Here is a 26,047-nt window from a genome sequence, read left to right as displayed (position 1 = left end):
CTTATTAATTCCAAGCAATATTATCCTTATACTTAGGAAAGAAGCTTCTCGATAACATATTTAAATAGCACTTCTGTGCTACCGATGCTCACGAACCGTAGTACTCGGGGTAAGGGCACGGGAAAGGAGGCGTCGACTCCAACCCGAGATCCCGATATACCGATATCACGAATAAGGGGTAATATAATCCCCGTATCACCCGCTCACCCTCCTCCCCCAATTAGAGGATAGTAGCCAAACAAGACGCAAGAGAAACCATAGCAAGAAAAGGGGTGGCGGTGCTCATAATAAGAGTCCAATAAAAGAGCACATGGTCAACTCAGGATCGCAGCCTTGTGTCGTATCCGCATTGACCGTTCCAAGTCCGACCGTGCCGCGACGGCTCAAATACGCCTACCCTACGAGACGAGGCAGCCAGTGCGGAGCCCGCGGACCTCACCGGCGGTAAGGCGTCCACCCAGAAATCAAATCCAATATTCGCCACGCGGCTGCGAGTATCCTAAGGCGGCTTCCTTACATTTCCCATCCCCCGGTTAGTTGCCGTGGTTCCTGCAAGCGGCTTACATGAACACCGGGAAAGAATAAATAAAATAATTTCCTCGGGTATGTACCTAAGGTACGATATGTATTTCGGAGTCGGACTTACGGGAGTTGAATGCATGTATGTCGGTGTTGCATACATATACTTACATGCACAAGATCTATTATAGGTACACACATACTTATGCTTGGTATGATATCCAAGGGGTTATGAGCGGCTGACGAGAGCCGCTACGTAATACGGACGGCGCGTGGAGCGGCCCATAAGGCATAAGGCAGCCAATATCGAGCATTTCCACGGACGTAGGCCAACGTACCTAAGGCAGTAGTAATATAGAATGCCTTCGTAACCCGATATTGTTAGGCCCATAAGCACGGATGGATTCGTAGAGCACTAACGCGGCTCTGCACGCCTTGTGGTATTAGATCGAGCTCTGCCTAATATCCTATGTAGTGTATGCGGAGAGGCAACGTGGCCTGGCCTCGTTGAAGAACCTATCTTGGTTTGGCGCTGTGACGAGTGAACCAAGAATTAGGAACGAAAGGGAAGACGTGTGTATGTATGTACACTATGCAGGACTGGGGGTCCTACATAGGGCTGATAAGGCGTGCTGTGTCGGCCTGGGAAAGATGCGGATACGGTCCTTTTTCTCCTATAATGTCGTGAAATGTCTCAAGCATGTGAATTACCAATGATTTTATCTCATTTGATATTCGGAATGCATGCCATATCATATGTAATACATAGAAACGGGTCCTCGAGAATCGGAAAGCAACGGCGTAAAAGACTGCGCCCTGCGTCTTGTAGAAAAGATGGTGGAAACGCACAAACGCACCTCACCGCAGCCAGCTATCCACCAATATGCAACCCTACTGTGGATAGCCATGCAAGACAGGGTCCCTAAAGTAGGCAATCTTGGTGAGATTTCCGTAAGACACTGGTTTATGTATACGAGCCTCTCCGTTTCCATTCCCTTTCCGTTTCAAATAATTCTTTAATCTCAGGATATTCGTACGTCGGCCTTCCGTGCCGTGAAACACGATATAGCCACTTTCGGTATAAGGTGCGGTTAAGAAACGAAAAGAAGGCAGGACATGGCGAGAACAACTCTTACCGAATAATCTGCCACCATCATGTACGATGCAGATTGTAGTATAGTCGATAGTGTAGTTCTGTGTGTAGTCGATACTAACTGCATATGTAATGCATAGAAAGTTAAGCGTGAAATCGAGTATGAGTCACAATTCGAGCGGCAGGGCTAAGAAACACTGAAGCTGCAACTCTGTAATGGAATTGGTTGATCCGATTTGCTTGAAATGCTCCTGTCGCCGATCTTGTTACCCATGTCGTTGATCTATGGCCTATCCAATTTGAGTTTCGATTCCGCGATTCCGCCAAAGACAGAGCGCGGGGAGCTTTTTTGACTTTTTGCAACGCCCCATGAACATTGTGGGGTTGAAAAAATGCGAGAACGGAATGGATGGACATTTTAATTTTTCGATGCGACCCGCGTTGCGCACGCGTCTGCGAATTTTCGAATTCTCGAATTCTCAAGTATACGCAATTGAGTTGACGACTGCGCGCATGCGAAAAACGTATATACCTCCTAACAATGGATCTGCGACGTCATATAGATAAATCCATATCATCCAGAATCAACCAAATGTCGGTTCCTAAATCCCCTACGACTACATCGATGGATCATCGTCAGTGGAGCCAGTGAGATAATAACTTTTGAAATAAAGTGTGGAAAAAAAAAAGAAAGTTGGCGGAGACAAGAATAAGCGAATTGATCAGCATAATAACCGTTTAATACATAAAAAGCTAACCCCCCAAGACTCTAGTTAAAGGAAGAATACAGTACTATACTAGGGGTAGCGTACCGTAAGAGATAAACGTACCTAAGGTATGTGATAGATTAATACGGAAGTCCCCATCAAAAGTTTTGTCCATACGTGCCACCTGACAGCTTTTGATGCAGCTGTCTAGAACCTGACACCATGCGGCAGCCAAGATTAGAAATGTATACAAAATTTTAGCTTTTATAACATATCCAATTTTAGCTTCAATATGCCAATTAAAATTGGATCTATTATAAGTACAAAAGCTTCTTTATACGCCTATATAAATTTTATTGTTTGAGGAGAAGATTTTGAGTTATTATGTATAAGTGAAAGTAGTGTATTATGGATAGTACATGCGCTCGATGACCTACAGCTGTTGCCAAGCCCTGTCAAAGCTAGTCAAAAGCTAACAAGGGCTGGCCTATGGACAAAACTTTTGATGGGGACTTCCGTAATGAACAATCGTAAAATCGAGTTCGAGACCGAAGGATGCCCGACTTGTATGTAACATACTGGCAGTCTGCAGAGTTCAAAGACTCGTAATTAAAATGTAGCTAAGCGTTTAGCTCGACGTCGCCATCCAATATCTCCATTCCAGGCCCATTTAAATGTCACATCTGATATGGATACGTACGCACTACATTGTGCGTAAAGCGGGTTTCTCGAGGCATTTTGTCGTTGCTGAATATCACGAGGAAGACAAGAGGATAATCTCTACTTCCTATGGTCAAGAAGATTTAGAAGACTTTTCCTCATTTGGCTAACCGACAAACCAAAGAGCCAATAGAGTTCATTTGCGATATGTAGGAGCGAACGGACAATAATGGGAATATCGTAATCCGTCACAAGCCTTGGCTTTAAATGGTTTAGAGTCTTGGCGATGCAGCCCCAGAAACCGGCAGGACGGACAGAGAGATCCAAAGTTTTAAATTAAGAACTAAAAACGGTGTTAGCATCTCCCAAGTCCGCAACGGCTTGGAACTAGTCGCAGTTAAACTTTTTTTTGTCAAGTTGCATAATACATTTCGACGTATATTCGAATTGCGCGCGCAACTACGACACCGTAGCCAGAAATATAGAAGCACCTACTTTAGGTACTTTCTGCTGCATAATACCGTTGCTTCCGTTGCAAATTGTTTTTTTTTTTTCCTACTTCAACTTCCATCAGTTGCGACAAGGTTCATACATAGTGTATCTACATGGAACAGACTAAAAAAGTAGTTACAGCAGGAAATACGGAAGAAGGCTGTGCGCTAGTCGACGGAGGAACATTGGGAGGCAAGGGTCGTTAGCGCAGAACAGAATTATAGATCCATCAGGTATGAGTCACACACTCTCAAGCGAACGTATTTTGTTCTTTCCTAACTGAACATGCGTTTCACCCGTTAAGCTTGCCCTAGAAGTCGCTTGCTATCAAAATTGTTAGTGGTTAGCAAGTGACCGTCAGACCTAACTAGCCGCACACGGGTACTCTTGGCTCCAGAAACATACCCACGCGTACGCCTAACAAGTTATAACGCTAATGCCCCCCCTGCGCCCCTCCCCGTTTTTTGCCAAAGTTGCGAAGTTGCGAAGTTGCTACTAAGGGATTGTTGCCTGAAAAATTACTAAAGTCTCACCTCTCCCACCGAAATTCAGGCACGAATCTTTTTTGTTTTGTCCCCTCTTCTTATTCTACATCCCCCTCCATACAATTACAGAACCATATCATAAGCAGACATCAAGGCATTCATCAACATGCGCTAAGCAAACCAGACCTCGTGTCTTTTCTCTTTCTCATGTGCTCCCCGTAGGCAACAGTCAAGATTCCGTCTCCAAAGAATAACAATTATCTCCCCACTCAACCCTTCTTCTCAGCTCTCCCTTTCCAGGAAGAACTGAACTCAAACGAAGCTATTCACAGCTCTCCGAGTTCGCTCGCCACCGCCAACATTCCCCAGCAAGACTCTTTAGTCTTCACCACGGCTTCTCAACAGCAAACATGGCCTCCCTCCAGTTCCCCGAGCCTGCCGGCACATTCCGCGCAATCCAACTTCCCACCACCGCAACAGGATTTCGTCTTGTTCGATCAACCCCCGCCTCAGAGACAGAACGTTAACCGCTCTGTATCCTTGCCTGCCTCAGTAGCAGTATCAGCCTTCGGATCTCGTAACGTCAACCCTGGCCGCTCTCCGCATATCACAAACGGTTCTTCACCTTCAGTACAGAATTCGATACAGAACCAGCGGGTGGCTCAGATTATCCGGGCAACAGGACATCAGACTTCTTCCTCTACGGCATTTACCAATCAGTTTAATTTTCCTGTGCAAAATCAGACCCTACAACAGTATTGCGCATCAATTTCTGCTTTACCCCCTACCGCTGCGGCGAACCAAAATCGTGCTGCTCGCCCGCCTGTACCTCTTTTCACGCAGGGCGGTGGTAATCAGCAGGCGGCCAGGATGGATCTTCAAGGTAATTACTCAACCTCTTTCTCTAATTGCATTCCTATCTTACACAACCCAGACGCTCTTAGCTTTGAAGACCTCGCGGTCTTCCAGGGGCCAACAGCTGCCTACTCTTCCCCTGGAATTCCCGGGTACGACGTGGGTGTGAGCTCGGCCTCTAGCACCATGGGGACCATTTCACCCCAAGACTTATTCCTCGACCCCACCACGTCCGCCCCGAACTCCACCGCGATCACGAACTTAACGTCACCTTCCATGTATGAGGGGTCTCCTGAGTTTCAAGATCATGATTTTGAACTGTCCCCGGATTTCGACCATAGCTTTGGTAGGCCATGGACTTCTTTGTTTCCCGAGGATAAGACAGTTGTCAATGCTGCCTCTACCGCTGACGAATCGTCACCGGCACAGCAGTCCGAAGAGCTGGAGGCGGCGGAACCCGTTTCTAAGCCTCGACGCAAATCTGGTAACTCCCCGTCGTCCGGGAATCATGCCAAGCACTCTTCAGTGTCTGGTGTGAACCCTCGTCGACGAGACAAACCACTTCCTCCTATCATAGTTGATGATCCGAGCGATTTGAATGCCATGAAGCGAGCGCGAAACACACTGGCAGCTCGTAAGTCTCGTGAGCGTAAAGCGATTCGATTTGAGGAACTTGAAGCGAAGATCGCTGATCTTGAGAAAGAGCGTGATTTTTGGAAGAGGAGATGCGAAGCACTAGAATCTCAAACTGGTTGATATTGGTAAAATTATGGGATGTGTGTTGCACGAATCGAACTGGAGGGTAGCCCAATAATGGCGACCCATGCACTTTCAGCGTTCCGCGAGGCAGCAGTATCAAGTTTATACTATCGGTGCAATCAGATAAGACGCCATCTGCCGTGGTTATATATTATAGTGAGTTCTTACGTGTCATTTCCAAGCATATTTTTGGGGTTCCCTCAGTTGAGGCACGAGTTAAAACAGGTGGCCGGTATTTCCTAGTGTCTGTTTTCAATAGTCAGATAGTCTCCGCCACTTCCCATTGGGTTTTTTTGAGCCAGATAATCAATACAGCCAGTTCAGCATATAAGGTATTCATTACGTCCTTTCAAGTGAAGTTAACCAGTACATCCCGTACCATAGTGATTCGTTCTACGTCGTATTGATCTATGTATCGATCGGTCTCAGATGATAGGTAACGTTTCCTTAACTTCGGTTGCTTATTTTATACTTGTATGCCCAGGCGCGTAGTGTTTGCTTACTAGGTACGTATGCCCTCCGAACAAGTTGTAGTATAGTCTTCTTGCGGAAACAGAAGCAAAATAAGTATATAAGGTGTATATTCATTCGCTTTGGTGAGCAGTGTGTGACTAGTAATCGTCCAAATAGGTTATTTGCTTTTTTTTGCTCTATTCTGTGGTCATGCTGCCGGTTTGTGGTTGGGTTTGCTAAGATGAGATGGACCGAAATATACTACAAGTAGGTACAGATACAGGGTGTTAAAAAGACGTGAAAGACATTATATCGATAGCTTTGGCCCACCTAAACAGATAATTGGCCATATACAAGTTTAAATAACAAGGTCACGAAAGATGATCATGGGTAAGTACTCTTTCTGAGGCCATCTCCTAGCCTACCTAGGTAGCCAGGTAGTAAGGTGGACAGAGGTTAAGTTATAGTATGACAGTTATACTATAGCTATAACGTTAGTTGAGATTGCAGTTTCCTTCAAGTCTCGCGCCAATGATGTTAACATCAGAGGAATTTCCTAGCTATGGTTCTATGATTCCAGATATGACCCAGGAGTGTCATATCCGCATTAACCACCCCCTAGAACGCTTGACTCTTATATAATATGATACCCACATTGGTCTTTATACAGTATGACTACCCCATGTCGATATTATCAGTGAGAAGGATGTCCAGAGTTTTTAAGAAGTCAAGTGCCTGGAGAAGATGGGCGTTGCGGCTACATTATTGTCTGGATCAGACTGACCCCTTCAGATGACGCAGAATCAGTTAAACAAGGAACTGGAGTTTCCCATCTAAAAACAGTAAACAAGAACCATCGTATTATTCATTATGTACGGTTTCAGAAAAGCCAGAAAGTAAGCCGTAAAATAGACAAGATATTGATTTCATTCTATTTATTTCTTTTCCGGAAGCGGACACACTGGGATTCGAACGCGACTGAAAAAAAAAGATAACTAAAAAAGAAAATTAAAAAAACAATAAAACAACAAAAAAGACAAAAAAAGCAGGCTCCAAGGAATCAAGCCCAGCGCATTTGCATTGCAAGAAGGCCTATCTTGCCGCCCTGCGCCATGCTCGAACCCCAGACGCCATCGAAAAACCCGGCGAGCGGATTTTATCTACAACCGTCATGCCATTTGTCCACTAAGCCACGGCCTTGTTGGATAGCGTATCTGAATGGTCGGGAAGTGATTGAGGGGTCTGTTAATTAGCTATTTAAGGTTGCTGCGGGTTTGTGTGTGTGTCGGTACGTACTGGTTGGTGCAGGTGGTTGGTTGGTTGGTTGGTTGCCTGGAGACGGCGAGGTTGGTGACGGGTGTTGCTCAGGTGTGTGCAGGTGATTGTTGACTGCTGCGCTAGAGCTTGGGATGTGGTTAGGCTTGCTATGCTGAGGTAGAGGTAGAAACGTGACAAGAGGAATATATTGTTGCTAATACCTACGACGCTCCTATCTCTCTATATGCCAAATACTTCTAAGCTTCACCCCTTCGTAGTCTAGATATTGTATACTCAAGTAAACGGATAACCCTATTTATTTCTGTACTTTAATATGTTTCTACTTACCTTATTTCGGTATCTTAGACTGGGTGATGCATACATAGGTACCCTCGCGTCTGAATCATAATACCTTTATGATTGGGAAGGGCGTTCCTAGCAGGTATATCACAAGCAATACTACGGGAAGGATGAAAAAGGAAACCGGTCTGTACTCCTCGTTTAATAATGATCTGGAATCTCCTATTATTGCTCTAAGAACTTATACAAGACTATCTCCTAAATGTCGTCGGAGGTGGGCTAGCTAACGGAGATCTTAATAGTACCTAAGGTATATATGTTTTTGTAAGTTGACTGCTTCTTCCTGGATATAAAGGTAGGTAAGCATACTTACCATCTCCTATACACCTAAGTTATAAAAGACCACATATACCTATAAATGGACAGACGACTACACCATCTTCATCCCGGAATCGCCAACACCATAAGAAATACCGATAGTCAAGCATACAATGATATTTCAACATCTTAATCATATCTCATTCACATATACCTAGGTACCTATCTACCTAACCTATACCCCTTACATACCCCCCCATCCTATTCAACAACCCCCTAATGCGCCTTAACCACACCAGCCGCATCCGCCTGCGCCGCAATCCTCTTCTTATACGCCTGGACATCTCCAGGGAACTTCCAAACCGTCCCGTTCTCACAAACCCACAAGCTCGTACACACCGTCTGCAACATGGTCACGTCGTGGGAAACCATCAGCACGCCTCCTTGGAACTCGCGCAGCGCCTCGGACAAGGCGTCCATGGCCTCGATATCAAGATGGTTAGACGGTTCGTCGAGAACGAGAATGTGCGGCTGCGTGAGGGCCAGACACGCGAACGCAACCCTCGACTTCTGACCTCCGGAGAGAACTGCCATCTTCTGCAGGCCGGTTGTGCCCGTAATGCCAAACGCGCCGAGCGTCCGGCGGTACTCCTCGTCCGTACGACCGGGGTACTCCTTAGCCATGAAGCTGACGGCGCTCATGGTCAGGTCGAGCGCGTCGACGTGGTGCTGCGCGAAGAAACCGATGCGCAGGCGCGAGTTCTGCTGGATGAGACCCTTGGTTGCCGATAACTTGCCAATGAGCAATTTTAAGATTGTAGTTTTACCCGCACCGTTGGGTCCCACGATACCGATTCGTGAATCTAGTTGTACGTCCAAATCGACGTTTCGTAGTAGGATCTTGTCTTCGCTGTATCCGAACGTAACCCCTGACATTTGCACGATTGGCGGCGAAAGCTTCTCCACCTCTGGGAACCGGAACTTGACACTGTATTCTGTCTCTGGCGGTTCGAGAATAGGCATGCGCTCCAGCTTCTTGATACGCGACTGTGCTTCGGCAGCCTTGCCAGCGTTATATCGGAACTTGTCGATGAAGGCCTGCAGATGGGCGCGCTGCGCCACGTTGTTTTCGTACTCTCGCTTTGCGGTCTTCTTACGCTCCTCTCGGGTGGCGTAGAAAGATTCGAAGTTGGCTCCCCTGTAGTAATCGAGCCTCATCGAGTGCTGGTGTATGATATCTGTCGCGACTTCGTTTAGGAAAGCCCTGTCGTGACTAACTACTAAGACGGTGCTCGGGTATGTGAGTAGGTAGTTGGAAAGGAAAGTAATCGAGGGGACGTCCAACATGTTGGACGGTTCGTCGAGAAGTAGTAGATCAGGCTCGCAGAAAAGGGCTCTAGCAAGGGCCAGACGCATACGCCAACCACCGGAGAACGTCTTGGTTGCGAACTGCTGCCGTTCAGGGGAGAAGCCCAGACCGGCTAGGATACTAGCAGCTCTGGATTCTGCCTTGTCTGACTCCATCTCGGCCAACTTGGACTGGATATCTCCCAACTTCTGGTCAAGCGCTTCTCTGTCATTGTCTAGCTTCGTAGCATCTGCGGCAGTATCTGCCATAGACGATCGTTGTGACTCGATTTCGGCAAGACGAGCTGTTATCTCCTAGAAACAAAAATATTAGTAACCGCTACTAGAGTCATGGAAGGGACAACGTACTGTTTGCTCTTTGAGCAACACCTTTCGCCAAACATCGGCATCTAAGACGGCCTGTAAGGCGGATGTGTCATCACCGGTGATCTAGCGTGTATTAGCATATAGGACGTGTTAGTCGGCTGAGATGAGTGACATACCTCTTGTTCGACGTGAAGAATAGAAATGTGCGTAGGCACTGGTAACTCTCGTCTTGAGAGCGCTCTGAGCAGCGTGGATTTACCAACACCGTTGTGACCAACCAAACCGTAACGGTGTCCATATGCCAATGTTAAGTCCGTATCCGCCAAGATACGGGTACCACCAATGCCGACATCAATATTTTCGATTTTGATATCCTTCGTTTTGCCAGCGCCGCTGCCAGAACCAAGCTGTAAGGGGTTGACAGCCATGTAAAACTCCTCATAGCTCTGAGCATCCTCGGCTTGGTTAATCAGTTTAGACGCTTCATACTCAACCGTCTTGAACTGCTTCTTGCTCTGCTTGGCGGCGATTTTGCGCTCTGCCTTCTCAAGCTTCTTCCGGTCAACCTTGGATTCCACCTTACGAGCGTTGGCGGATTCAAGGTCAACACTCCCGGTAGCGACAGCTAGAGTCGAGGACATGTTTCGCTGAGCACCGACCTGGATGGCCTGGTCTAGCCGCTTCACGGCGGACGGTCCCCGTCTCTCACCATTGCTGCTGTTGACTTCCTCATACTTGTCAACCCACTTAGAGACTATGGATCGAATCTTGTCCTGGTTGGACCCAGCCGAATCACCGGAAGCGGACAGAAGGAGCTCAGTGATAGCAGCAGCGGCCTCGGCTAGCGGAGACAGACCAGATGATTCCTCGTCGCCGACCCACGCGGTGGATGCATGTCTAAGATAGCCTACCGAATATTCGGAGACAACGGGATCGATATCCGGAATAGCGGCTCTGATATCGGCCTCCATTTTACAAGACGGGATGGAACGGGAAATTAGCGTGGAGGAATTATCGAGGAATTATCGATCCCAGCAAATGGTAGTCCTTGGTACTTGTCGAAACGGGACTCAATTTGCGAAGACCTCAGCCTCAGCCTGGTTCGTTGGCTCCCCCCTGGGATCTGGAATTAGAGGAAACACGGGCTTCTAACAACGTTGGATCCCTGGTTGGTAAGATTTAATTTCCAAGGTACGGAATGTCCGATCCAGTTCCTTTTGCTGCCCCGAGCGGCGGTCACGGATTGAAAGCTTGGACTATGACGATCTGTATGAATAGGTCGACACAATTATCACAAAATGAAGTCTGAATATGGATTAAGAAAAAATGGGACTGAATACAGCGACACAGTAAGCAAGTAGTCATCTAAATATTAATAACACTGTACTAAGTATATCGTTTACATACATAAATAATCCATGCATCTTATGTAATTTAAGTTAGGTAATTTTAACTAATCGGTTCATCCTCGGCCTATTGATGTTTGTATTAATATACAACATAGTACACAGGTACATCTCATGCCGACTTTCATGTAAGTGTCCGTGATGTGAAGTATGGATTCAATTTTACCCGATCGTTTGAATAATAAAAAGTCGATCAATGATAATATTCGGCCAAATCATGTTTGAATCAACCGGCGCTACAGCATTGACCTTTGAGATCACCACGCTTCAGCCATATGTATCCAGCTCGTTCAGGGGTATCCCTTACCATACATACAGTCGACGGCTAGGTCCGATTGATATATCTATGCTGGGATATCATGATATGATAGGCTACCGACGTGAAGGGATAGGACCCGGGCATATCTCAAAGAGTGCTTAACCACGAAATCCTAGCCAATAATAAATCAACATCGGCAGCAAGGAGATGGAGAAGCGCAAGGCTAGCCCTAAAGGCTTAGGAACAAAACAAACCAGAAAAGTCCTACATACACTACATACCTACACTATGAAGCCTCGGAGTTTACTATTGTGCCGTCAGCGCCACAGTGATCGGCGAGGTTAGTACTGCTGCGTCAGCGTCGCAACTGGAAAGGCTTGTCGGGATCGATCTCGTCCTAATACCTATACTATGTATTGTACGTACGCCAATAGGATATTCTGCCTGTCCTGTCCCGGTTGCCGTGCGGAAGGAAGCGAAGCGCGTAGGATGACGCGACGCACCAACCAACCGCGGACGCGCTTTGGGATCGGGGAAATCGCAAATCCTACCTAGGTACCTACCTATGTACCTACATACATACCTAGAAGCTTGAAACGCAGCGCCATTCCGTCGCGCCCAACATGCCGGTTTTGATTGGTCGTTCTACGCACCTAGCTATCGCAAGCCACTGTGGGATTTCTTTAGTCTTCAGCCAGCGTCGTGCCCTATCATTTCCGCTGTGGGCAGTTGTGATGTTTTGGTGGGCTTATTCGAGTTATGGTAATGCTGGGATGCGACTGTTATGCTGGTCCCTATTAGGTTGGATGTCCGGAGTAGGACGAAGCTGGAACTATTACATATAATAGTATCTTCAATGGATGCAACGTAAGTATGTATCTCATTACCTACACGCTTTTCGTAGGTTTACCTAGTTAGGTATACTACGATAACTTCATTTTCTTCCATTGAGTCGTAACGAAATATGCGGTGTCGGTAATAGTAATGGTAATGGGTCCCCGTTTCTCGCTGAGAGGAATATCGCAATCAACAGGAGTAAGATCGTTGTACGATTTTCTTACCACGCCATAGGTGGTTGTGCTTTTTAATCTGTCCCCGAACACGTCTACTCGTGTGGGGGTTACATTTCGCCTCTCGAGGGGGATTCAACGTCATATAATCAAGTAATAATCGATTTGAGACATAGCCGTAAGTCAAGCGTTAAGCACCCGGCCTGTCTTGTCTTGCTCAAGCATGTGAGGCTTGTTTAGGGTGTTTGCTGCAGCGGCCGAGTACGAGCTGTGGCGGCTCATAGCCGGTGTTGGCAAGTAGGCATTCCGGGTTAGCAAACTGCTATGTTAGGTCATGTTGCAGTCATCATAAATCCGTCGTAGCAGCATGATAAAGGGGGAACTCACCGTCTCCTTGCTTTTGTCCGACCTGACACCAGCTTGTTAGTAGCATGATCTCCGGTCCGCGCTTAGATGACGGGCTTCAACACGGCATGACGCCGCCGCACTTGGGAGGATCTATGTAGTTTTCACTTCTGTTCTGTTAGGTGGTTCGCAGGTGACGTGATGCCGCGGAGAACTTTTGATTAATCGGCGTCGGTATGCCGCCCGGTTGCATCGCTAGGAAGAATAAAAGTAGCTGGGCTCGGCCGTAGGTCGCCGAGTGAGCCATCTACTGGCATAAGCTGAGAACCCGTAGTAGTATACCTATCTTAACCCGATACCGTGCACACGTTAATTTAACTCGATATTTCTACAACGAGGAAATGTGAGGTCATAATCAGGCTTTGGCGTTTAGTTGACGAATTTTGATCCAAGGATCTCCCGTCTAGTTCTAGTAAGAGGCATCTCGATATGCTCGTAGATAATTTCCGAGAGAGAACCACTAGCCACTTAGCACTCTACTAACTACCGCAAGCCGTCTATTCTCCACAGCGATCTCGAGAAATCGGAGGATTTCTACCGAGTGTTAGACTGGGCAATTATATTGATGGACTGATGTATACAGTTCTTTTTCGACATAGTGTTGTAGTAGAGGGCGGACACTGGCGTTTATATAGACCAATTATAAGGAACACCCCCAGTTGTCTCTTAGACCTGGTGTACATAGATAACTTCCAAGATAGTCCATTGTTATTGTTATTGTTATTGTTGTTGTTGCTAGTGTTAGTGTTCTTGATTTTGGCCCCCCGCTTGTGGAGTATGTGGCTCGACTGACTGGCTCCTGTTGGTAGATCCAAGTTCGTGGTGTTTTTGTCAAATTGGCCCACATAATGCGGCACTTTGCGATTATGTACGAGTCGGCGGTCCCATCAGAGGCGTAAGTGATATATCATGCTACACTTGCTCTCCTCCTTTTACCAAGTTTTCGGTCTCGAATCACATTCTTGGAAAATGGGATCGAGCAAGTTTCACTTATAAGCCACACTACGTCAAAATCTCCTCAGCATACCAGGTACACGACGCCTTCAGAGCTCCATTGATCAATGGCATTGATAGGAATGAGGGGTGCTGAGGGGTAACACGAAGGAAAGGCTGGGTACTGTCTGACTGGTAGCTATTTTAAGGAGGAATAGATCTCCACATCTCCAGCTTTCATTGTACATAACACGGCTGATGTAAGTATCGGTGTATGTATGGTACCTTTTATTTACAAATCGAGCTGAGATATGGGATTGTTATGCTGGATAGTGCTATTCACTAAGTTAGTCTGTACCGAACAACCTCGATCCTCGCTCGTTGATAGGTCATTCTATGCGCTCACTATTTTACTAGCTACCTACCTAGGTACTAACATTTTCTTGGAAGAGGCAGAGAGGTCAAGTGCCCAAAGGAAAAGGCGAGCTACATTGTAAATAAATGTGATTCGGGTGTCAAATGTTTGCATCCGTTCCGTTGTGGTCTGAACAATTTAAAGGGATTCAAAAGCTTCCACCATCACTCTTGCACCGCCGAGTAGAAAGGCGAGCTCTGGAGTTTTTGTATGGTTAAATAGACCGAGGTAAAGGAATAAGCGACACTACATAGGCCACTACATGGTCATATCAAGACGGCTGTGATTCGTGATAGGAGCCGTCGGATCGTGACGGCACGGCAAGACGCCTTATCCATGACAATATCCATGACAATCAAGCAGGGCCTTGTCTCGTGTTTCAACCTCGATTGGCTCCAATGCTCATGGGCTATTATTTTACAATACACAACTGGGATGCGCCGCAATCTACTTAGGTAACACTCGTATGCGTGTCTCGCCACCCAGCAGCTTTTCGGTCGTTGCCATCTCCATATCTTTTGAAATAACTCATAATTCTAAATAGGATTAGGTATTGTGATACGCGGATAAAAGAAGCTTTCCACGTTTGTCTTCATTTGCAGACTCCAGTACCTACCTAAGCCTTTCCCGAGGCAGGAATACATACTAATAAACCGGAGAATTTAGGTACGAATAAGGCGAGCCACGAGCAGAGTTTTTCCTAGGCGGATGGATACACAAAAGGCGATGGCAATTAGATCAGTATGTAAGTGTAAATGTGATGTGTAATTATGGGATGACGGGATGTGCCAGACGCTGTTGATAATTGGTGGTACGACCTGCTCGTTCCCCATGGGTACAGCTTGCTCATGTCGTGATTCGTGGCAGCAGGCGACGGTAGACGACTAGCTACTGGTTGCAATGGTATATGGTTGGGCACGGGGTTTCCCAGAGGGGAGCACAAGCATTTGCACCGAAGCGGCAAGCTTCACTATGTTAGTACGGCATCGACGGCGAATATTGCGAATTGAAAAAAGTATGACGGCGAGGCCTAATTGCTGAGATTGTTTGCGTTTGGTGGTTATCAACTACCTACCTCATAAGCGTGTTAGAGTAAGAAATGCGGGATATCTCGCAAGCTCTTCTGCTCTTCTGCTTCCGGATTTAATGTATGTCGGACGTACGAAGCCGGGCGAGGTCGAGTATTTAAGGAGATATCCTTATTATATTATGACAAGTACGATAAGCTTGCCTTGTTCGTAAGACTTGGAATAAGCACTTGCGCAACAACAGTGCAGTTTTTGGGAATTAATATATATTATGGGGTTAGATCTTCCTCACTTACATATGCATTATACGTATAGATAGGTATCTGTATAGTTTTTTCTTTTTCTTTTAGAATCTAGTTAACTAACAGGTAACTAATACTTTTATAAGTTAGATGCTGGAACTATAGCAGAATATGTATGCCAGTGAGATAAGAACATATTGCGTGTGTAATGTAACTCAAACCATTAGAGGTAGCGGAGGTAGCTCGAAGCACACGATGTATCCGGCTATTGTAGCAACTGTAGCATAAATCAAGAAAGTGTCGTAAACTTGCAGGAGTCTGCACAACTAGCGGCGCCTAGGAGGACTTGTTATACAGACTTGTTGCTATACACGAACCGAACATCTGGAACTACCGTACCCAGACACAAGGATGATATAGGTAACTAATGCATCACCATTTAGGGCTGTAATTTCCAACCGCGGAGTGCTCACATACATAGTCTAGACATAGTCTAGACATAGTCTAGAGAGGGGAGGGATGGATATAAGAGGTTTGATTAAGAGGCTTTTCAAGAATCAACGCCGATCAACACCGACCAACACCGAAGCCTGCTTAGGATCCGACTAGGGCTGGCATGTAAGCTTAGCTTGAAAGCCGTTCAGTGCCGTAGTACGTTTCGTCGTTTAGGAATCGGTACTCTTATTAGCTAAAGCCAATGAGGGACGACTACAGGTCTCGGATAGTGAAATGGCGCTAGTAAGTTGCATCGGTCCCATCCAAGACTGCTAACAACAAGGGCGACAATAATAAATAATAATAACATCATCATCAGCAAGCAGCAAGCAGCATGCGGAGTGCGTGTCCGAAAAAAAAAGTGGACAAGACAAAAGTCCATACGACTGGGTAGATCGAATGCAAGATTATGCTCTTTGCTCTTTGGGTATGATTTTGATACAAGAGAACAAATATATTGTATGATATTGTGTATGATTTCGAATAAATATACGACATACAGCAATGCCGAGAAAAAGAAGCCGAGGAGAATTAAGTTAAGCATAAATCAATCTAAGTCAAGGTCATCTTACGTAACATGGGATATATACATAGATAGGTAGGTACCTAGATAGGTGCATTAGGTATGTACTCTTTTGATGCTTTTACATCAATAGTATTGTCAACATTGAATCTTCTTATGTAAGTCTTTCGATATGGGAGTAATTATCTTAGGTAAACTATTAAACATCTCAAACAAAACATGGCCTTGTTCTTATGCTTCTAGCTTCGAATATCCTAAAACCTAAAACAATTCGTTATGCACTGTTGACTGTTGGCCGGACCAGGTACTGTACATACTGTGCGTGTTAGGGAACCGGCATTTGCATATTGCAGGACAGACACTTACAGGGTCTTGCCCTTGGCACACGGTGTCGCCGTCTGTTTTGCTTGGTTTTGTTGGGCGTCTCAGACGATTATGAATACTGTTTCGCACTGTATGCACTGTACGAGCGTGTCGTGTAACCGGTACATGATTACATGATGCGCGCTCTTTCGAAAAATAGCACCCGCATTTATGGCCTGGAGAAGCCTGGCTTCCGTGGTTGTTACTCGCTCGAGTATCGAGTATACATAGGGATTACAGATAACCTAATTAGGTAATATACATGGGAGGATACTTGAAGATGGGCATCTGGGGATACCTTATGTAAGGTATATGACAGGGTTAGCGTATGTACCTACTTTTAGACTTTCTCATTTTACTGGGGAATCTGTGGCTTTAATCTTAGATCGTCGAGTGTACTTGCAGTAGGTAAGTAAGTGAATGTACAATACAATACAGTACTTGCAGCTGCCAGCCGGGGCCGCTTCTAGTATCCAGCTCCGTAGTGTAAACATCCCAGGGACTTTATTTTTTTCGGTAATCAAAAGAACCCAATCCTCGCTCACCAATGTCTTCTTTTTCTTCGTTCCAAGCAAGATTCAGGTTTAGTCCCGTAATAATTACAACAGTACCTTGCTATACAATACCTTGTATGTTTCCGTTGCTGCAGCTTACTCTCCTAACTACCGGGATTGAGAGGGTTTCTATGCTCTCTTTTTTCTTATTATTATTCTTGTTGTAGTTGGAGAGAGGTCTCTTCTTCCTTCTGTTTTGCATAGCATAGGGAGAGAGAGAGAGAGAAAGACAGAGACAGAGATATGCTATTAGGAGTTGTAGCAATAACGACGACTACGACTACGACTAATTCCGAAGCAGCAGCAGCAACAACAACAGTAGCAGCATCTTAACTGCCTTAATTTTATTCTATTCAACGCATTTACTTTCACTTCGAGGGGAGAGGCTGCAGTCCTTTACCTTATATCAGAACTATAGAATTTGGAGTCGACCGATTTGTCCAATCGCTCTTCACTGGGCCATCCGTAGGGGCACCCAAAGTAAATATTGGCCCATCCCATCCGCACAACGGCCAAATCGTCGCGCCAGGCCACCAGACCTTCGACCTTCGACCAGCTATTTTCAGTGCACACGCATTCGGTACAGAAGTTTTATATAAAAAAAAAACTAGATTTTTTTGTATCCCCGGATCTCCTGAACACGAAATATCCATGTCTCGATGAACAATGGTCACGAGAGCGTCACTAAGAGTCGACTTTTCTTCCTTTCGCCTCTCGATAGAAGGCAGCTCTCCTCTGTTCTCCTAACGCCTGTATTTCAAGATGCAGACCGTTCCGAGTGTAAGTTTAATCTGTTTGCCCGCCTGCACGTAATTTGCCCGCTACATTCCACCCGTTGTAAAGGACCAGTGTATTGCAGATAACTCCTTAGTCACTCGTTGCTATGCGAGAACGACTCTCGACTTGTCGTCCCTCGACTCTCCTTAGCGTTGCCCAGGCGCCCCTCTGGTTTGCTGGTTTCCTACCTCTTGTCAGGCTTATAATTGGGACCGTTACTGACGTGAATTAGCTCATTGGAGCCGGCACTGCGGTTGCCACCGCGGCAACGGGTCTGGCACTTGGTGAACTGACGGACGAGCAGTCTCAGCGCCCAAATACGAGCAAGAGAAGGTCGATGATAACCGACAGAGACTTTCTAAGCGTGTTTTCGTCTCGACCTGGAACAACGAGCTCCGCTATCCCTGCTACCTCTAATAATGACTTTATGCAAGACTCGACTCAACAATCCTCATTATTAAGTACGACGAACCGATCGCGAAATCCTCGACAATCTTCACACACCCAAATAATACATACCAAGTCTTCGTTCGCGAGACACTCGTCTACTAGACAGGGCGAGTTTGCGCCTGCGACACCTATCGTCGAAGATTCGCGAGATTCCTTGTCCTCGAACGGTTCTTGGATACGAAGATTATCTATACGACCGCTCTCCCACCACGGAAGCTCTAGGTCGAGCGTCGGCCCCGACTCGCCGTCCATAACCTTTTCCCACGGCTCTGCGGCCCCGATTCTGTCGCCTGTGGGACATCCACCTCCTCAACCACCTCGGAATAAACTGGTCAAGCGTGCATCGGCTGTCAACGGTGGGAATACGGGTCCTTTAGTGCGGCGAGGGTCAAAACCGCAGATGACGCTGCGCAGACCGGCTACGAGTCACCAGCGATCCGCTACATTACATCAACAGATCAACAGCGAACCGTCACAGCCGTTACCAGATATAACCCTTGACCAGTGTAATCGTCCTAGGGCCCAGACACTGACCAGCTCGGTTGAGCCTGATTTCGGTGCCAACAATAAGCCGTCGAGGTGGAGGTCATTTTGGCATTCTCGAATATTTCGAAGTCCGGCCAAATTATCGCCGCTTAGAGGCAACGACAGCGCTAGTGCGCCCGGTATAAAGCGAATCTGCGTAGAGCAGCAAAGTCGTCGACGAGCCTACTTAGTAACACCAGACTCTCTCGCCACAGGCTCATCCACTTTGGAGGTTCCAACCGGCGATCTTCCCGTATCAGAGAACCGGTCTAACACCGACAGCAGTCAGCAGTCCTCGACCGGGTCCTCGGAGTCCCCCGAAGGCACGCCCGCTAAACAACCTCGGCGCTCTATTTCGATGCACTTTAATCCAACTTCGAGCTGGATACCGAAAACTGGGAGTATACGACGACGTAAGCGCGGTGAGACTGTGGGTGAAACTAAACGGCACGTATCTGCCCCAGCCGCAACAGGTGCGGGCTCCTCAACTTTCTCCGATATGGCTGGTCATGGAGAGCTTTCGAAGGATATCGAAGAACTGGGTCACTCCGGGACAGAGTTATCTGTTGCACTTCAGCCAGCAACTCGCAAGCGAAATCTTTCGTCTCCTCTGCCGCCCATAACAAGACTGTCGAGCTTTCATATCGATTTGAATAAGTTCGGCTCATTGTCACCAGGCTTGCAGACCCAATTTAACGAATCAGCAACTAATACAGCGATAACGCCAAGAACTGTCTCTAATACATCACAGGCTCGGACGTTGGAACGGGCCTCTACAACCGGTAGCTCTGAATACTATCGCGGGTTTACATCCGGTGATGACGATACAGATTTCAAGACGGATACGCCGTTTGACTCGATACGGACGGCAGCATCAGGATGCCAAAGAGGCCTCGATAGCCCATTAGAGTCAATGTTTGACGAGTCGCCCCCAAGTACTAATGGCCATAACAGCAAGCCAAAACGATTGTCGATCCAGGATATTCTAGGTCCGTCTTTCGGTGGTGGGAATAAAATTATGGAGGAGGACGAGAGTATTTCCACGCCTGTTCGGGGGGTATATAGTGCAGCCGAATCGCGACTTCTTACCGCGGATATTGAAAACCAAGAGGGGTTTGGCTCAATGCCAACTTCTCCCAATTTCACTACGCGCGGAGAGATTTCTCGATTTTCACTAGACGACGACGACGATCTCGAGTGGGACAAGGAAGACGACGATGGAATATATAATCACCTATCTCCTCCTGGTTCTATGAATTCGCGAAAGGGTAGTCCGAATACCCGAACTGCATTGTCTAATATCAACGGCAATGCAAGGCCCAAGGCACGGATCGGCTCCACGAGCGAGCGACCTAGGAGCACCGTTTTTGACTGGACTGAATCTGTGGCCCATGAGAAGCACGATGGTAATCATATGAGACCGAAAACCGTTCATGGCAAGCAGGAAATCGATATTAGAGGCGGGCGTACTGCGAGTCGTAGGGGTCCCACTCCCGCTCATGTGAGAAGTCAAAGTGTTCCCCTCGTTCCAGAATTGTTCGAGACCGCGACCTCGACTCCTAAGTTTGGAACCTGGGGGCTAGGCCAGAAGAATGCGAGCGAGGATTGGGATGATGACTTTGAGTTCGAGGAAGAAGATATCGATGGGTTGCTTGTCGGGAAAAACGAAGAATCAAAGGTCTCAATGGTTGTGCCTGCGTCGATTCAGGCTACGCAGCCTACGATCAAGGCTCACTCTGGACAGATCAGGGAGCTTTCGCTTTTAGTTAACGATCTAAAGCGATTGTGTCGACTTGGTCGTGATATGGACATGCTTGGTGGATCGTCTGTCAAGCTCTGGCGAGAGGCTGAGGGCATCATTGCCCTGGCGTCGCCCGACGAAGATCCGACCGAGGTTACCGACTTTAAACCCGATTCTTCTGGCACGCCTACGCGATTCATCGACCAGGACTTCGAAGGAGCTGTGCATGATTCAAATGGACCTGCTAAGGTGACAGAGAGCCAACGAAATGCGGTTGTTCGTGATCGTCCTGCTGGTCGCCGTCGATCTGTCTTCTCACCAGAAGATGATATCTTCGGCACTTGGGATCATGCCGATGAGCCGGCCCCTGATCGACCGAAGACCCCAGAAAACCAAGTCGTCAATCCCGAATTCGGATCGACCAGTGTTGCTAGATCTGTTATGGAATCTATGCAGCCTCGGCATTCGAAGACGAACCCAGGTCGCGAGTCATCAGGAAAATTGAATTTTGATACGAACAGTCTGAAAGAGCTGGTCAAGCGTGCGAGCGATTTGAGAGATGGTTTATCTGACATGGTTCGCAAAGCAGACCACCTTACTCAGAGCCCTGCACGAACTCCAAAGCACACGAGGTCAGACGGTAGCCCTGCATTTACGCGAGTTTTTGACGACCCGACGTCTAGCCCTACAAGGCGAATACCCCATAGCCAAAGCAGCACCTCGATTCTTAGCAGCGGCTCAGTTGGAACATCTCCATCTAATGGAATAAACCAGCGTATGCAGATGATGACGGTTAGCTAAAGAGCCACACTAAGAGTTCGCGCGTCCGACAAACTCCCCGATCCTCCCCATTCTCGAGCCCTCGTGGTCTAATTACAATGGGAACTCTGTATATGTGAAGACGCATGTATGATTTGCATAGCGTATGGTCGGTTACGAGTTTTTCTTTTATTGCAAGATTACATACAAAGGAGACCTTGCATTTCCGCTTAATTACGTCGAGGAAACGCCAAACGAGATGTCCGTTGGCCTGATGTCGATTGTCGACCCGAGTACGAACTTGGGTTCTTCTATTTGATTCATGTTCCCTAGGTTTGAACCTAGATACACCTCGATGCGGATTCCTCGAAGGATTATTAATATTGGCCGATATTTTTCTACCACGACTCCGAATGCATTGGCGTTGGTATGTCTGCGAATGACGATATATTGCACCTATAGACTCACGGAGTATTATGAATACGAATTACGACTGCTGCATGCCCGAACCATGCTCGCACAATTCGACGGTTTAATCAGCCATAGTGCACGAGATGGATATTTCAAGGGCTCTTAATTCTATACATAGATGGGGACTGTGGGCAGACGCCTAATCCCAATAACGCAGCCAACAACTTGGACGGGATTTGACAAGTCGCCTCCCCCTCGCATTATGCATCGCCTTTCCCCGGGTAGATGAAAAAGGGGGTACCGAAACCGAAATAACCTCCAATGATATATGCGTTCTCGTTTGTCCAGGACATGCCATGAGTTTTTGGACGCCTCAACCTTGCGATGTTGATGGTGCCGGAGGACAGCTCTGTGTGACGAATCACTTTGTATTTGATTTCAGCATGGATGAAAGAAAAACGAATTGATTAGTTCTTTTTTGTTTCTTTTTTTTCCCGTAGTTTTTAAAAGGTACGGCATTGGCATGGCACTAGGGTCTGGCACAGGCATATGGCATCAGGAGTGCATTCATTGTACAGGTAGACAGGTCGGCTTGGGTTATGGCAGGCTGGCTGGACAAAAACAAGTAGAAAATAGGAAATACCGGGCGATCGATTTTGGTCGACCTTGTTAGGAATTCCGCTGCAGTCTTTCTGGGTCTTTTATGTTCGAGATATGTCCCGCTTATGTATCACTCCAGATTGTTTTTGATATGATATGATATGATAGGATCGTGTTGTCACTATGGGGTTTAACCCACTCATCGTAGGAACAGCCACGTCTTATATAGGTGTCTACACCGCCAAATATCGTGGCAAGGGTGTTGAAGTTGAAAATGGATTACCTACTAGACCTATCTCACGTACGAATTCATCAGGTGTTAATTAATAATCGAGGCGAATCTAGGCAACAGAATAGACAATCGGGTTATTATCGTATTATCGTTGCCTCCGCGATGCTTATGTCTATGGTAGGTATGTACTTGTTAAATAACAGGTAGCCTTGCGTACAAATATAAATCCGAGCTGATGTTATGTTACGTAAAAACCATAGGCAGCAGGATAACCAACTGGCTGTATCACGTATGCCCCCGTATTGATGCTATCGCGTTGGTTGAAGTGGTGTTATTGTTGTTGTTGTTGTTATTGTTAAAATGATGATAAGGAGATGCAGGCCTAGAAAGATGGTTGCCAAGCGCCCGCAGCTACGGTACTCAATACATGATAAGTTTGGTAAATTAGAAGCAATTAGACTAACTAGCGTGTATGTACCTTGTACTTTCTCCGCCTCTGTACCGAGATTATGGTCTGTGCGCTAGTGTATGTTCCCCTTAAAGCAAGTGCAGCAAGGAGCAGCAAGCGCAGTGGGAAAGCAGTTAGGTAGCAGGGGCAGCATTGAGAAAAAGAGGGGCAACCCCCTTGTCAGGCTGTCAGGTTATTGGAGCGATTGGAACGATTGGAGCGACCCTTTCCGTTTTGGAAATCTACAAGCAAAAAAAAGCTGCCCTCAACTTTCTTCCACCCAAAACCGCAAGGCACAACACAACTCTCTCTCTCTCAAACCACACACACCGCTCCTCAGTTTTCCTCCCTTAAACTTCTACGACTACTATTCTCAGGAACGCATCCTTTTCTTACTTCTTTCTTGCTTGCCAGCTTTCCTTCAGTCGTGTTCGATACCATCATAATCAACTACCGTCAAAATGCGTGAGATTGTAAGTCATGTCAAATTCTTGTTTACCCCTAACCGAAGCCCAGTATACCATCCATCACTAGAGAGAAACCCCTGAACGCGTTCGAAAAAAATAAAACTCCAAAACCCCCTTAGTTCTACCCCTCATATACACAACGCTACCACATTTACATTTCATATTGCAACTACATCAAATCGTATAGCAGCGTGTCGGAAAAATTAAAGCTAACCGTGTTTTGTCAATAGGTTCATCTTCAGACTGGCCAATGTGTAAGTAAAAGCGATCATCGAAAAACCATGGATATAAAATACAGCGGGGCTCATATGAAGATGATAGGGTAACCAAATTGGTGCCGCTTTCTGGCAAACCATCTCCAGCGAGCACGGTCTCGACAGCAATGGCGTGTATGTATTCGAGTTGCCCATTCTTGTCGCCAAGAATATCAACTAATCATCAATCAACAGTTACAACGGTACTTCCGAGCTCCAGCTCGAGCGCATGAGCGTCTACTTCAACGAGGTACGAATTTATAGGAGCCACTAGGGATAAATAAATGGAGAGAATTGCTAATTGCCTCTACGCCTGCAGGCTTCCGGCAACAAGTATGTTCCTCGTGCCGTCCTCGTCGATCTCGAGCCCGGTACCATGGACGCCGTCCGTGCTGGTCCCTTCGGTCAGCTCTTCCGACCCGACAACTTCGTCTTCGGTCAATCCGGTGCCGGAAACAACTGGGCCAAGGGTCATTACACTGAGGGTGCCGAGTTGGTTGACCAAGTTCTCGATGTCGTTCGTCGTGAGGCTGAAGGCTGTGACTGCCTTCAGGGTTTCCAGATCACTCACTCCCTCGGTGGTGGCACTGGTGCCGGTATGGGTACCCTATTGATCTCCAAGATCCGCGAGGAGTTCCCTGACCGCATGATGGCCACCTTCTCCGTCATGCCCTCCCCTAAGGTTTCTGACACCGTTGTCGAACCTTACAACGCCACCCTCTCCGTCCACCAGCTGGTCGAGAACTCCGATGAGACCTTCTGTATCGACAACGAGGCTCTGTACGACATCTGCATGCGCACGCTGAAGCTGTCCAACCCCTCGTACGGTGACCTGAACCACCTGGTCTCTGCTGTCATGTCCGGCGTTACTACTTGCTTGCGTTTCCCTGGCCAGCTGAACTCTGACCTGCGCAAGCTTGCCGTAAACATGGTTCCTTTCCCTCGTCTCCACTTCTTCATGGTCGGCTTCGCTCCCCTGACCAGCCGTGGTGCTCACTCTTTCCGTGCCGTCACCGTCCCTGAGTTGACTCAGCAGATGTTCGACCCCAAGAACATGATGGCTGCTTCCGATTTCCGTAACGGTCGCTACCTGACGTGCTCAGCCATCTTGTATGATATCCCCTTCAAATTTTTATGTATTGCTTGTTTGCTAACTTGCATCCTCTAGCCGTGGCAAGGTCTCGATGAAGGAAGTTGAAGACCAGATGCGCAATGTTCAGAACAAGAACTCGTCCTACTTCGTTGAGTGGATCCCCAACAACGTCCAGACTGCTCTCTGCTCGATTCCTCCTCGTGGCCTCAAGATGTCTTCTACCTTCGTCGGTAACTCGACCGCTATCCAGGAGCTGTTCAAGCGTGTCGGCGAGCAGTTCACTGCTATGTTCCGACGAAAGGCTTTCTTGCATTGGTACACTGGTGAGGGTATGGACGAGATGGAGTTCACCGAGGCCGAGTCCAATATGAACGACTTGGTTAGCGAGTACCAGCAGTACCAGGATGCCGGTGTCGACGAGGAGGAAGAGGAGTTCGAGGAGGAGGCTCCGTTGGAGGAGGAGTAAGCGTTCCGTCATATACCCCATATCCATAAGCGGCAACCTACGGAATGGTGGCACGGCACGGCACGGATGGGTGACTAAGGCATGTCACGGTTTTGTGGTTCCCGCTTCCCTATACTATTCTCACGCCCCCCTTCGTTACCCAGACGTTCAATGGATATAGTAGTACCTTAATAAGAAATTGATCAACCGTGGTCAATTGAACTGTCTGCAGGGCTTGTTAGATATACCTCTTTGGTGTGTGTCTGGAGAGAGAAAAAAGGAAAAAATTATTCATTAGTAACAAGAACAATAATTGATCGTCTTGTACTAATTACTTGCTATTTCTTGACCTAAGTCTTAGTAGGGCTTGTAATACAGTTCTATTCAGACTTGTGAAGAGTGATGCGTGTCGTCTACATTGCTGACTTGAAGGTTCAGTCTAATCTTGAGCACATAGGTAACTACTTCCTAGATAATTTTAATAATAAGCTGCCTATTAGACCAGTGATGGGTTCTTACGTTCTTCAACTTAATTCCTCTCATATGGCTACCTCATATAGAGAACAACCGTCCGGTTAGTTACAAGTGCGTAAATAATATAGCTTGAATTCTCCCGATTTATTATTAATCACAAGTCTAC

General features: G+C 46.9%; 4 protein-coding genes across 4 annotated transcripts; 3 read left to right on the top strand and 1 right to left on the bottom strand.

Annotated features, from left to right (window-relative positions):
• Window positions 1-3,584: 3,584 nt before the first annotated feature.
• F5Y00DRAFT_251788 (uncharacterized protein) lies at window positions 3,585-5,567 on the top strand (the record flags this gene model as incomplete). Its single annotated transcript, XM_048009859.1, has 2 exons — window positions 3,585-3,602; window positions 4,179-5,567. The coding sequence occupies 2 exons, from the start codon at window positions 3,585-3,587 to the stop codon at window positions 5,565-5,567; spliced, it is 1,407 nt and encodes a 468-aa protein (XP_047867052.1).
• A 2,530-nt stretch (window positions 5,568-8,097) lies between these two features.
• F5Y00DRAFT_230406 (P-loop containing nucleoside triphosphate hydrolase protein) lies at window positions 8,098-10,888 on the bottom strand. The gene is made up of 3 exons (XM_048006897.1): window positions 9,749-10,888; window positions 9,615-9,695; window positions 8,098-9,560 (listed from the first exon to the last, which is right to left on the bottom strand). The coding sequence occupies exons 1-3, from the start codon at window positions 10,541-10,543 to the stop codon at window positions 8,175-8,177; spliced, it is 2,262 nt and encodes a 753-aa protein (XP_047867051.1). The 5' UTR covers window positions 10,544-10,888; the 3' UTR covers window positions 8,098-8,174.
• Window positions 10,889-17,603: 6,715 nt separating this feature from the next.
• On the top strand, window positions 17,604-21,639 carry F5Y00DRAFT_15455 (uncharacterized protein). The gene is made up of 2 exons (XM_048004588.1): window positions 17,604-17,985; window positions 18,215-21,639. The coding sequence occupies exons 1-2, from the start codon at window positions 17,968-17,970 to the stop codon at window positions 21,497-21,499; spliced, it is 3,303 nt and encodes a 1,100-aa protein (XP_047867050.1). The 5' UTR covers window positions 17,604-17,967; the 3' UTR covers window positions 21,500-21,639.
• A 1,709-nt stretch (window positions 21,640-23,348) lies between these two features.
• On the top strand, window positions 23,349-25,901 carry F5Y00DRAFT_230393 (tubulin beta-2 chain). Its single transcript, XM_048006896.1, has 6 exons — window positions 23,349-23,621; window positions 23,846-23,869; window positions 23,937-24,004; window positions 24,065-24,119; window positions 24,189-24,979; window positions 25,038-25,901. Exons 1-6 carry the CDS (start codon window positions 23,610-23,612, stop codon window positions 25,426-25,428), a joined length of 1,341 nt encoding a protein of 446 aa, XP_047867049.1. The 5' UTR covers window positions 23,349-23,609; the 3' UTR covers window positions 25,429-25,901.
• Window positions 25,902-26,047: the final 146 nt, after the last annotated feature.

This window comes from Daldinia vernicosa (assembly GCF_022497035.1).
Source record: "Daldinia vernicosa strain CBS 139.73 unplaced genomic scaffold F5Y00scaffold_11, whole genome shotgun sequence".
Classification (NCBI taxonomy): domain Eukaryota; kingdom Fungi; phylum Ascomycota; class Sordariomycetes; order Xylariales; family Hypoxylaceae; genus Daldinia; species Daldinia vernicosa.
The sequence above is the reverse complement of the archived record's forward strand: the minus strand, read 5'-3'. Positions and strand labels throughout refer to the sequence as shown.